At 44.2% G+C, this 12,637-nt stretch overlaps 1 protein-coding gene across 1 annotated transcript; it reads right to left on the bottom strand.

Annotated features, from left to right (window-relative positions):
* Nucleotides 1-4,072: 4,072 nt before the first annotated feature.
* On the bottom strand, nucleotides 4,073-7,940 carry LOC120324373 (adhesion G-protein coupled receptor G4-like). Its single transcript, XM_039386807.1, has 3 exons — nucleotides 7,241-7,940; nucleotides 5,064-5,155; nucleotides 4,073-4,089 (listed from the first exon to the last, which is right to left on the bottom strand). Exons 1-2 carry the CDS (start codon nucleotides 7,938-7,940, stop codon nucleotides 5,130-5,132), a joined length of 726 nt encoding a protein of 241 aa, XP_039242741.1. The 3' UTR covers nucleotides 4,073-4,089; nucleotides 5,064-5,129.
* Nucleotides 7,941-12,637: the final 4,697 nt, after the last annotated feature.

The raw sequence follows: 12,637 nt of genomic DNA, 5'->3' as shown, positions 1-12,637 counted from the left end.
GTCTCACATTGGAGCAGCTACTTGCCTTGCATTAGGTAGGATACATATTTTAGGCGAATTAGCCCAGTGAACAAGATGTGGGTGTTCAACATGCTGGAAGTTGTGCAGACCTGGGGGTTTAGTTTCCACCCTTGTCATGGGCTGGTCAGTTGTGAAATGGGTATTTGGAATCTGGCTGCTAAAAGGACAGAGGGTCAAGGTGACACCACTACACAGCCAGAACCTTACCTGATTTTAAAGTTTGTCACAACAAATTCTTCTCTGGTAAAGATTATACTAAACTGGGGAAAAAAAAACCAAACATTTTTATTAACTTGATTTATCAATACTTTTTCTAGAGCTGCTTGTAAATTTAGAATTGTCATCAAAATTCTAAATCCTGATGAAAATAGCTAAGAATTTTTGCAAAGTTTTAACACTTTTCCCTTCCTTCAGAATTTCTTTTTGTCCTGTTAAAAATGTTTTGGATAACATGATTCTGAAACACCACAATATTGTTACATTTCTGTGTTGTCCCAACAGTTTGCATTCTGTACACTGAGGATTGGACTAGATAACCTTTAGAAGTCCCTTCCAACACAAACTATTCTATGATTCTACCAGCTCTCCTCCTCATTTGATACTTGCTAGAAACACATGAAAATGAGAAAAGCAAGCTACTCACCCAGTGTTCAAGAAGCCTCCTTGCATCGTAGTAATCAGGAGCTCTCTTGGTTTTGTAGAAAAGAGAAAAGTTCATGTGAACATTAAAGAAGGTGACTGTAAGGAGAGAACACAGGTGAAATGAATCCTGTATTTTGCACAGCAGGTGCCTGCCCCCCTTCCCATGTCCATACCCCTCTGCAGAAGCACAGTTGTTTTCCCATTCCCTTGCTCACCAAAGCCCTTTGGGATATCCCAGACTGCAAGTGTCCAAGTTTAGATTACTGCTGCATTGCTAGAAATTTTATTGAAGAGCTCAAGGGCCCAAACACATGGTCATGTTATCACAGCTTAACAACTGAGTTGTGGTTCATGTCTGAGTGTGCACGGTCTTGGCTTTTACTGTCTGCTGAGAGCGCTCAGGAGAAACAGGAGGATCTGCTGCCACGGGACACCTTGCTAAGCAGCAATGGCTCAAACATGTGTCTCACCTACAGTGTCAGTCAGTGTCAGTCAGTGTCAGTGATGACCACAACAGCATTTAAAATGTCACTGTTGAGCGCTTACCTGGAACAACACCATTGGTACTACTGGTCAGAGGTAAAGGGGGCAGTGTAGGACCCCTTGTTGATGATGTTTTCCTCAAGCCTGCTGGAAAGAACAATAAAAGGCCTAAGAATTCACATTGGCAAAAGCGTAAGGAAGAGAATGGTCTAGGTGAGAGAGAGGTTTGAGTCCTTCAGCGAAGGTCATCGTAACAAGGAGCTGCTCTGGTTCCACAGATCTCTGCAGGATGAAGGCAAAAGGGAAAACAAACACATGGGTTTTTATTTATTTCTCCAGAGGTAACTACAGCATAATGAGGGAGAAAACAGGATTTGCAGGGTTTAGATCCCAGGGAAGACAGGAGGCTATGCACCATTATCTTCTTTCATTTCTTATGTTGAAGGGCAGTTTTCTGTGTTCCCTTCTTGCCTGTGTAAGCTGTGCCAGCCTTCAGAGAAAGGCACTGGTCAGACACTGAGTGCCAACGGGTTTATAGGCAGTAATGGCTGTGAGAGGAACACTGATATTCGTGGTCTCTGGGTAAATGATAACCTGACATAATGATTCCCATTTGTTTTCAAAGTAAAGAATTCCAAGAATTCATTCGTAGCTAATTTTCCTTGAAGTGAATCACCTTGTCAAGCCAGTTATGACTTTTCATTTCATATGCAATGTGTCATATCACCAGGCAGACAGGGACAAAACAGGTGATGTTTGTCACATGTACTACAGAAAATTGCAGTGAACTGAATCACTGTGTAACATTACAGGCCTTGGTGCTGAAAGAAAAGCAGGATCACAACATTTTGCCCTAGAAGTACCATTTTCTTACAAGGCTTGTAATTTGTGTTTTTTACTTCACTCGAATGACTGTCAGAGACTTGACATTCTAGCTCTGACTAAGATAAATAAACTTAACATATGAATGCAAAGCCAAATGTCTATGAATAAAGAGTGTGGTCAGAAATAAGCAGTATAAGACCATGCTTCATAAAACATTGTTTTTCTCTACAGCAGTTCAAGGTAAGGAGACTCACCCATGCTTGAAATACAACAGCCCATCTCTGACTCACTCAAATCAGTGGCGATATATCCATGGACAACAATAGAAACAGGGGCTGTTAACAACTTGAAGTCTCCTATTTTTATCCTAAATGACTTCAAATTATCTTGTGAAGTTCAAAGGACATCCAAAGTCAAAAGCCCCTTCTGAGCAGGCACCCTACAGTACACAGGCTTCTGCTTCCTGGACACACAATTGATTTTCCCCTTTGCACTAAGCCACAGGCTGTGAACTCAGCACAGAGTCAAACTGGAGCAGGGGGACAATAAAATAACTGAAGTCCAGCTCTGAGTTGTCTCTCCAAGGTTGGCTCTTGCAGACTAAGCTCAGACCCTTCAGTCTTCAGCTCAGACCTTCAACCTCCAAATGCTCCTCTGAGGTGCCAGTCTGTGTTTTGGTGTCACCTTATGATCTAGGAGATGGTGGTTTCAGCCGCTGTGGTTTCCTCAGCAGAGGTAACGTGCTCAGGGCTGGTGGAGAGCTGAGGCAGGAGGCTCCCCCACACCTGGAGGCAGAAGGATGGGGAGCAGGAATGATGCACCAGCTGTTCCAAGATCCAGCAACCTGCTTTGGCAGAGCACAGTCCCCGTTGCTGCCGGGGTGTGCAGAAAGCTGTAAAAATAGCAAGCCTGCTTTTGCCATGCTTGATGAATCTTCGGTGTGCATTTGGACATCTCTCCTCTTTACTCAGGCCTTGTGCATCTGAGATAGTAGTAAACTTTGGAAATAAGAGACCTAATCTACTTTGTTTTACTCTTCCATCAAAACACTAGCAAGTCCAGGAGCAAGCTGCCACATTGCCATTTCAAATCCATTGCCTGCAGTAGGTCAGAAACATAACCTGACATAGTGGGCATTTGCTGATTCTTTATTTGGAAAAAGATCCTCAGGCTTAGCTCACTGAGCTGCAAGACAGACCTCGATGTTCCATGCACAGAGCTCTTACCAACACTAACACTGTTTGACAGACAAGAAGCCAGAAGCATTTACTGAATTAAAAGTCCTAGAGAAAAAAGAAACCAACTCTTCAAAAGAAAACAGAGGAACCTGGAACTAAGGGGATGTGCTTTTTCCTCCAGCACCTGTGCACAAGCCCTCCCCATCCTTGCATCATACTACCATGAGAATACCCAGAGAGCAAAACTCAGAGGACCTGGCCCTCAGTGCTGCAGAGAGGTAGATATTCCAGCATCCTCAGGGACTGTAATTCCGCAGTTTAAACTTCCAATGGAAACCTGTATGCCTCCCTGTGGTGTGAAGCTGCAGAGACGGTTCTGTGAGCCCCAGTGCGATGTTACAAATAATAAGTGCCTGTTTTCAAGCTGACAGAAAATGAGTGTCTTGTTCCAAGCTTTTTTTAAGAACCGCTGCCACAGAGGAAGTTTGATGAGAACACAGAAGGGCCAATGCTGTGCAGACATGATCTATCAGTGGAATAAATATTTCTTTCCTACAGAACTATAAGCACGATGTTAGGCTGTGATTTATCAAGCCATATCCCAAACTGTTTGAACATCTGGGGTTTAACTTGTCCCCCTGACTGTTCCACTGCTGCAGACCCTCTCCTAGGTAGGAGGAAACTGCACAGAGCTGTGTGATTACAGGCTTCTGTTCCTGTTGCCTCAAGGGTGATGTATGATAGCTCCCAGAGTCAGGCAGGATGAATCAGAAAAATCTGCTAGGGGAAAAAAAAAAACAACAGAAAAAGGTCCAAACAAAGCCCCAAACCCATTCTTACCAGGGATGTAACTCAGAATGCTGTTTCCATCTCCTGACAAATGAACCATAATTACAACTTCACAGATTATAATTTATTTCTTTCTCCTTCTCATTATCACCTGAAGAAAAATGAAATCTGTTTATTCTCACATGTCAGGGATCATTACCAGCAGGCAGGTGTGGGACTGGCCACCTGCATCCTGTAACTGCATTTGCTTTAATTAATATGTATGTAATTCCATTCACGAAATGAGGGCTAAGGCATGATGACAGATGAGATCTGAAGCTACAAAAATACTATACCACTGATTTTTTTTAAGTCCTCGTCAAGGATTTTCATTTGATAATTTAATAAATGGTTTATTTGGCATCCTGTAAATAAATATATATTGTTTCCAATAGACAAGCAGCAAAAATTAGACTAGCCAATATGAGAACTGCAATAAATATATTTCTGTATTATTGGCAGTCATTTTCAGATTTTGAATATTCAGCCCTTTCCAGGATTATTTAAAATTAAGAAGAAAATCAGAAAGCAGTGTGTGGGTGAGGTAGGGGGAGGAAGAGATGAAGACTGAGTCAGTGAGAGGATGAGAACACACACTTTTACTTCTACACTTTTAGCAAAGACCCAGCTGAGCTGGAAAAACAAAGGATTATCTTTAATATCCCTGGGAAAAAAAGCAAAGGCAGAACAATAACTTTACTTCTACTATCAAGCAAAGCCAGTGCAATTGCTACAATAATTATAGCACTTACAAAAGCCAACACACCTTCTTAAGGCTTCCTCTGGCTATGTTCATGTGAGAAGTTTCACTCACTTTGCCTAAATGAGCCCTGGCTTTGCAAAGATGATGTAGGATTTCCAAAACAAAGCAGGCTGCCCAGCTTCACATCGCAACTGCATAACCAAGCAATGCAACATCAAACATCCATAATATAAACACATCCATATAAACACAAGAGGCAAGCCTTGCTGCTAAAGAATGATATTGGGCATAAGTAACAATCTAAGACACGACATTGGTGTTGACATGGCACTTCCCCACAACATTTCATTACACAGCAACATTTTGGCACAACTACTTCTTACGTGGATGCTTCAGATTGTCTCACGTAGACTCAATATGTATGATCCCATATGGACAATCCACATGAACTACAGCCAGGTGCAGCTTCCCCTGTCTGACAGATGGGACATCAATCTCAATACATGTTTACACTGCTCACTGTTATCCCTACCTTGTGTATCATCAGCATGCCTCTGTGCTACAGCTCGCTCATGAATTCCAGTTAATGAAAGTAAGGAGCAGATTTATAGTGGAAGCAAAGGTCTTGCCAAGATCTGACACACGATGGATTCTCAAACATGATTAAATTTTAATAACATCTCTGTTACTTCACAACAGTCATCTTGGTTATTGTTCTCAACAAGATGTCAGACTGCAGTAAGCGTCCTCCCAGTGTGGATCACAAAGTGGATCCAGCAGTTCATGGCACCATAGGCAAAAGTAGCCTCGGTGCTTGTTGGTGTAGTCCATCACTTGTGAGACATGCTGCTCTCTCTATTTGCTGACAACCTTTAAATATTTGGCTCAACATTTTCCAGACTGAATGTCCTATTCAGGCTGCACTGGAGAATCCTAACTAGAGAAAATCACCTGGTTCTTGAGGACTGCTTTAGCGGGAAAGAATGCTTCGACTATTGGAAGCCTCTCTCTAACATGCTTTGTACCACTAAAAAGATGCTCAAATTCATCCAGGTTATTTTTCTTGAAAAATCAAAGCCCAGGAACACTGAATGGAGGCTTTGATCTTAGGTGTTGGACTTTTCATCATCAAACATGACTAAACTTCTCATGACTCCTTGCTAAGCCAAGCACACACCTTTCCCACAGAATGAATGGGCCCAAAGGCAAAGGTATTAATTGGAAAAGGGAAACTGAGCCTTCCTCCTCCCTCCTTATCAGATCATGCCTCCACCATCCAGGGACACAAGTGGGGAAATGGGTCTAGTGACAGGCAGTGCAGAATGAGGAGTGCTTGGGTAAAGGCAGTGGGGCAGGGAGCCAAGAGACAGATGGGAAGATTGTAATTTACAGCAATTGTTATTAGTGCCGGTGTGCTTTGGTGCAGAGTGAGGGAGGGTGCAATGAGGGAGGGGTGGGGAATCCCTCTGAGCAGAGGTTTCATCAGCAGTCGGTGATTTCCTAATGATCTCATTGCCTTGGGCCCTGGTCCCATGAAAACTGGAGCAGGAGATGGAAAAAACTGCAGTGAAGTCAGAAAGTGCTGCATGTGATGGAGATGTGCTGTCTGATGGGCTGCTCCTTGTGTTCTCAAAGTGGACACAAAAATACCAATTACTTCATACTGTGACTGCTTTCCCTGTGAAGCCATCAGCTTACAGACAACTAGCAAAGATGAATTCACTGTTATTGTGGAGCACCTAAACATTGTGACATATCATTAGTTTTACAGAAATTAGTCAGTCTATCAGTCAGTTAGACAGTCTTGGGTTCCTGTTTTAATACTGTGTAGTTTAAATACCATGGAGTACATACAGACACCAGGGCTGACCTTAAACACTGCTAAGAGTGCTTGTCCGTGAAGCAGCACCATCTGGGGCACACAACACACAGAAGCCTTGCAGGAAAGTGATTACTGTCATTACAAGTTGCCCAGAGGAGTTGTGGATGCCCCCAGAATTGTTCAAGGCCAGGCTGGAGGGGACTTTGAGCAACCTGGTCTAGGGGAAGGTGTCCCTTCCCATGGCAAGGGGTGTGGAACTGGATGATCTTTAAGGTCCCTTCTAAACCAAATGATTCTGTGATTCTATGATACTATCATCTCGCTAATGGCTTGAGTTAAATATTTTTAAACATATTGGAAGAAAGAAAATTTCAGAGTCCCACCTACCTCGCTCTTTGTCAGGCCAGCTCAGTAGCAGATTGGTGCCCCAGCAAAAGGATGAACCGCTAGAAGGCTCATCCAAAAGATGTCATCTGCCAGCAGCTTCCAGGGGATCTCAGTGGCAGAGCTTGTCCCTGCCAGCTTTACCTCATCCACAACCTCTGTATCAGGAAGAGCCTGCGTGGGGTGAGCAGGCAATGTCGTAAGCACGGCCACAGCTCTGCCCATCCTGGTCTCAATCTCAGCAGCAGTGACTCAGAGGCCATTAGACAGCCCCAAGCAGCGGAGAGTTCCCTACTCCGTGTGTGATCCCCAGCCACACACAAGCCCCAGGAAGATAAAACATCGCAGACTCACCGCAGCGCAGCCAATGGTCCGCGACGGGGAGGACGCTGCTGAAATTCCAGTACTCCTCCTTCCAGCCGACAGTGCTGCCCATGGCACAGCCCAGCAGCTCTTCCTGACCCAGCACACGGTCCCACAGCTGGAAGTAGTACAAGCTGCCGATGAAGCTGTTGCTGATCCTCACGATGAAGCCACCCCTTCTCTTGTGCAGGTGGCCCAGCACGAGGCTGCCGTTGGGTTTCAGGCACCCTGCGCTGCCCAGGGCTTCGCTGTGCACGAGGTTCCCATTGCAGTAGACCTCCAGCAGCTGTTTCCCAGCGTCCCACGAGCAGCACACACTATACCACACAAAAAGGGCCAGGTCGATCTCAATGTCTCGTTTGGTGCCAAAAAGATACAGTCTCAGGTGCTTGTTTTCTCCAGAGAGCCCGAGTTCTAAGTCATTTATGTCAGTGGAGGTGGTGTTAGTGTCGTAGGAAAATGCTGCCCACGAGCTGACATTGGCTGTCCGGTTTAGGTCAATGCACACTGTGAACTGACAGAGCTGAGGGATGCTGAAGTTGACCAGGGACACATATTTATCGTTTCTTCCTAGTAAATCCAGTCGTTCTTCATGCAGATCCCGTGTTTCTGTAAGAAAATGGCATTGGGAAAGAGTAAAGAAGGAAAATGAAGTGTCACTTCCAAAGAAAAAGCAGCCATATGGACTCATTTGGGTTCTTCCCTGAATGATGATTAAGAAAATTAAAACTTTCTTCTATTTCTAGTTTCTACTGCCTTTGAAATTTAATTGAGACCACCCACACCATCAGTAAAGAGAAGATGAATTTAACTTTGCAAAGGAAAAGTTGAAGTCCTCAAGACATGACAAATAGGAATCAACACAGAGTTCAGGTGTAGGGTCCACGTGCTCCAAGCCCCATCCAACTTGAACACAGCCTTGAACACTTACAGGGATGGGGCATCCACAACTTCTCTGGGCAACCTGTTCCAGCACCTCACCACCCTCAGAATGAAGAATTTCCTCCTAGTATCTAATCTAAATCTAACCTCCTTCAGTTTAAAGCCTTATGAAATCCATGGCCAGTGCTGGTGTTGCAGAAGATCTGTGGCAGAGTTTTAGGGGATGTAGAGAGGTGGGTGTAGCTACTCAATTACAACTCAAGCAGTGAGTAATTCATTACAGCACATGAAAATGCAACAGCCATCTTCAGCCGTACTTGCCAGCAGCTGCAGGGCCCTAAAGGGTAAGAAGCCAGTTCCCATGGGTTTCTCCAACATTTGAAAATCCCTGTGGGATGTACGACTGGCAGGACTGGCACCTATTCCACAGAAGACCAAAGCACCATTGCACCCCAGCAGAGACATGCTGAGACACCACCCTTTCAGGGGTCAGGCCTTCCAGTGCCTTATAGCAGACAGATTTTCTCAGCTAAAGCTGAGAGAAAGTGGATACATTCGTCAAGAGCTAACCATTAATTCAGTCTTTTTATTAGGGAAACTTTCCTTGGTTTTCCTTGACTACCTTGTGTGTTTGAAGTGACCCCAGTGCTACAGGATGCATTTTGGAAGTAAAGGTTTTCTCTGTGCCCTGTATTGTTCTTGAGGGGAGGTTAAAGAAAGAAATTCAAAAACCAACATAGAACTAATTGTTTCGTTGGGATTTACAGTGGAGTGAAGGGATGTTGAGTGTGTTCATGAAGCACAGATTACTGTGTTTGACCCAAGACCTGAATTATTGCTGCAGAATTTGGTTCTGTCAGTAGCTTTGGGCTTTTCCAAGGATACCACGGAGCAAATGCACAGCTCTTATTTTACAGTGATTGAAGTAAAACTAGAAATAAACTATACAGAAATGCAGTAATATACACAGGAGGAAAACCAGTGAATGATGACAAAATCGAGAGGCTTTTTACCTCCAAATGTGGACAACAGTTGTGATGCAACCAAAAGCAGACATTTCACTCCTTGCTGTATTTTCTCATTTGTACTCACTCATCTGCAGCCCAGACTGAACCAGCATCCCAGGAGAGGGTGTGCTTTATGTCCAGACTCGTAGGTCTCTGGCCAGCATGTGCTCAGGGATAGACAAGAACCTCAGTACCATTTGCATGGAGAAGGGAGAGGTCCAGAGCAAGAATAGCTGCTGCTCTGGGGCAGAACAAGAGGAAAGTAGGCTCCTGTATGGATACACTGTGTGTACACAAACCAGGACACCATCAGACATCCCCTGGGTTGGGGGATGCCCAAAGCCCACTGGCAGTGAGATTAACCATCCCTATGGTTAATTCTGAGGGAAATTACTGTACCTGAAAGGAAGAAAAGATGAGCAGCAACCACCAAGATGCAAAGAGCCTTGTCAGCAGAGTGCTGTCCAGGGCCACACAGGAACCTCTTCATTTTTTGTGCGTGTTCTGAAAGAAAGATGTTAGTGAGCACCCCTTTCCTGCACACTTGCCTAAGAAATTCAAACTGCTCCTGCAAGTTGCTGGAGTGGTATTCCAGGAGCCCAGAATTCCTTGCTCCTCATGACTGGGCTGAGTCACTATATCAGTCCTCTCTGTAAAGGTCACAGCCCCACAAACCCGCTGGTTTCTGCTGGTTTCTGAAAGAGATGAGGTTTACACAACTACACTGTGAATGTTTTGTTCATCTGTCACAACTACTCTGCAAACATTTTGTTCATCTGTCACAACTCTGCAAACCTGTTAGCAACTTCCAACCCGCTTTGACAAAAGCAGACCTTGTTTGAAGTGGTGAAGTTCCTAAAAACGAAGGGAAAACAAGAAGAGAAAGCCCTGCCAGTGCCTCTCAGCTGGATGTGCTAACCCATGGTTATACCCCACAGACTCTGTGGGGTTGTAGACCATGGAGCAGCAGACAGGGCAAGAGGTACACGGAGAAACAGGACACAAGGCTGCTTATGGACAGCACAGCCAAAAAAGTATTTATTCTCACCCCTGGACTCTGTCTACAAACAAATGATCAGCAGTTTAATTGAATCCTGGGAACATAGGGAAGGGCTAGTTCCAGTATAAGCATACACTGAACACATAAAGCAAAATCCAAATATGCCACTCTAAACTGAAAGGAGTTTATTCTGTTGTGTGCTTCAGTCTGACTAAAGTTGCTTCCAAAATGACTACAGTTAAACCAGAGCAATGGAATGGACAGGCAGCCTCGATGCCTGAGAGCCCCAGACTTGCTCCCCGTGCCCTGCACGCTCCCCCTGGTGCTCTGTCCTCTACTAACTTTACCAGGCACCAGAGGGAAGGGATTATTCTTGGTTTAGGACCACATTGGTGGTCCTCCAGCTATTAATGAGTTACATAAAATGGCTGTGAGGGATGAACTAGATTCTCAGATAGTCTAAGCTGGCCAAGTTCATTCAGTGGAGTCACTTGGCTTCACATGAGACAGAACCCTCACCTGGGGCTCCCCACAAAAGATTACAACACCCTGGCCACTGACAAAATGAAAATTGTCCCTTTGTGTTCAGACATGTAAAATAAACAATAGAAAATTACAACCCCCCCTGAGCTAATAACAACTGCCTCCATTTCCTTTAAAAACTGCACCTTATAAAACTTACAAGGTTAGGAAATGTCATCCAGGTGTCCATTTACTGCTGTGACAACAAATCTCTCAGGCTTCTCCTTTATTACTCCAGCAATTATTTTCTGACTTCTGCAGTAACACTTAAGGAAAAAAGCATGCTCCCAGCCCATAGTACCTAAATAGGACTTATTATATATTTTCATACTTTCTTTTAAAAACACCATAGTTATTTAAAGTTGCTGCTCAAAAACTCACCTCCCTGTGTAGGACAGAAATCAAGGTAGATTTTGCTCCTGTTTTTTTCTGTCAGGCGCCAAAAGACCAGTGAAGAGGATATGAAGTGAAAATCAGGTGGGATGTTGTGATGTTTTCACTGGGTCAGGAAATGAAGAAAAAGTTATTTCTGTTCTGAAACCACATTTCTTAGGTCCTGAGTCTGCTGTGATAACAAATCTCTGCTCCCAACCGCCTCTTTTATTACTCCAGCAATGATTTGTTGACTTTTGCAATAACATTTAAGAAACAAATCATTACACTCCCAGCCAATGGCACGTCACAGGGTCATATTCGGTTTTGTCCAGAGCAAAGTCCAGAACATGAAGTATTATAAAACACAAATTAGAAAGAAACAATTGAACTGAAGAGATCCCCTTGTTTCTGATTCAAAAGTAACTGCGTTACAGAACATCAGTTGTAATTTCCCCACAACAGCTCTCTAGCCTCTGACTGTAGTATGTAGCACTATAATGTAGAGATCTACACCAGTATCTTTCCTCCCTCCTGCAAGATATTAATTAGTCAAGTTCAAAAAATATTAATTATTGATTCCTGCTGAGAAAGAGTGAGATCAAGTAGTGAGTCACCCCAGGGAAGGACGATCCTGCATGAATGTCACTTTGGCCAGCCAGAGGTTAAGTCTTGAATTCTGTGAGTTTGCTCCAGACGGATGACTTGGGGAGCTTGCAGCTGTCTCCTGCAAGAGTGTGATCTTGAATGTTTTGGCAGTGGCCTCCAGCAGTTTGACTCCCTCACTGGATCTGATAGGGACAGAGATAAGAGGAAGTGGAGAGAGTGTGAAGCTCCCAAGGCTGATGAACACTGCAGCCTGCTCCTCCAGACAGTCTCCAAACAGGATGGAAATGTCCCTCTCTTCTGCTTACCTACATAATCTATTTATCCATCTTCACCTTCTTTCTGATAAATTGGTCTCCTCCTCTTGGTTTCCCCCATATAAATGCCCCAGACTTCAAGTTTCTCCCCAAAAAACTATGACAGCACCACTTAGCCAAACTGCTCCATATTTCAGGAGCTCCTCTCCTGCCTTGTCTTCTCCCTTTGCACCAGCACAAACCCTCTCACAGCCAAGCACCCGTGGCCGAGCACCCTCCTACCATCCACCAGCCTCAGCCAGAACGTTTTGGTCTCCTTCTCTTATGGGCAGATAATATCCATGAAAATTGCTAGGCATGCACTGTATCTCACCAAATCCATGCTATATAGGTTCTAGCCTATTCACATAAGCCCTTGCATGGAGCTTTCTTTCCGAAACAGGGACTGTGCAGGACTTTCCAAGGATTTCCATTTCCTCCATCTTCTTTTATCTGTTTCTGTGTTTATCAGTTTACTTTGATGTTTGTAATTATTCAGCACAAGTTGTTTATCAGCTTCGCTAGAGATGATTGTAAAGGGCCTGGAACACCATGCGAGGGCACCTCCTCTTTAACACTGAGTCACAAGAAGAGCCTGATTGAATAATCAGCATCCTGCATCCATGTCTGGTCAAAACTTTCCTAGGAAGATTTAGAAAAGGACCCTCAGGACTCAGAGCAGGAAAAGACTGTGATTGAGGAG

Source organism: Pipra filicauda, unplaced genomic scaffold (genome assembly GCF_003945595.2).
Source record: "Pipra filicauda isolate LSUMZ 115617 unplaced genomic scaffold, ASM394559v2 scaffold506_size402828_pilon, whole genome shotgun sequence".
Taxonomy (NCBI): domain Eukaryota; kingdom Metazoa; phylum Chordata; class Aves; order Passeriformes; family Pipridae; genus Pipra; species Pipra filicauda.
Note: the sequence above shows the minus strand (reverse complement) of the source record. Positions and strands in the feature narration are given on the sequence as shown.

Coding starts and splice junctions, on each gene's coding strand:
- LOC120324373 (XM_039386807.1), bottom strand. CDS start 7,940: ATGAGTCCATATGGCTGCTTTTTCTTTGGAAGTGACACTTCATTTTCC. Junction 5,156..7,240: donor GGACCATTGGCTGCGCTGCG/GTGAGTCTGCGA, acceptor CCCATCTGTCAG/ACAGGGGAAGCTGCACCTGG.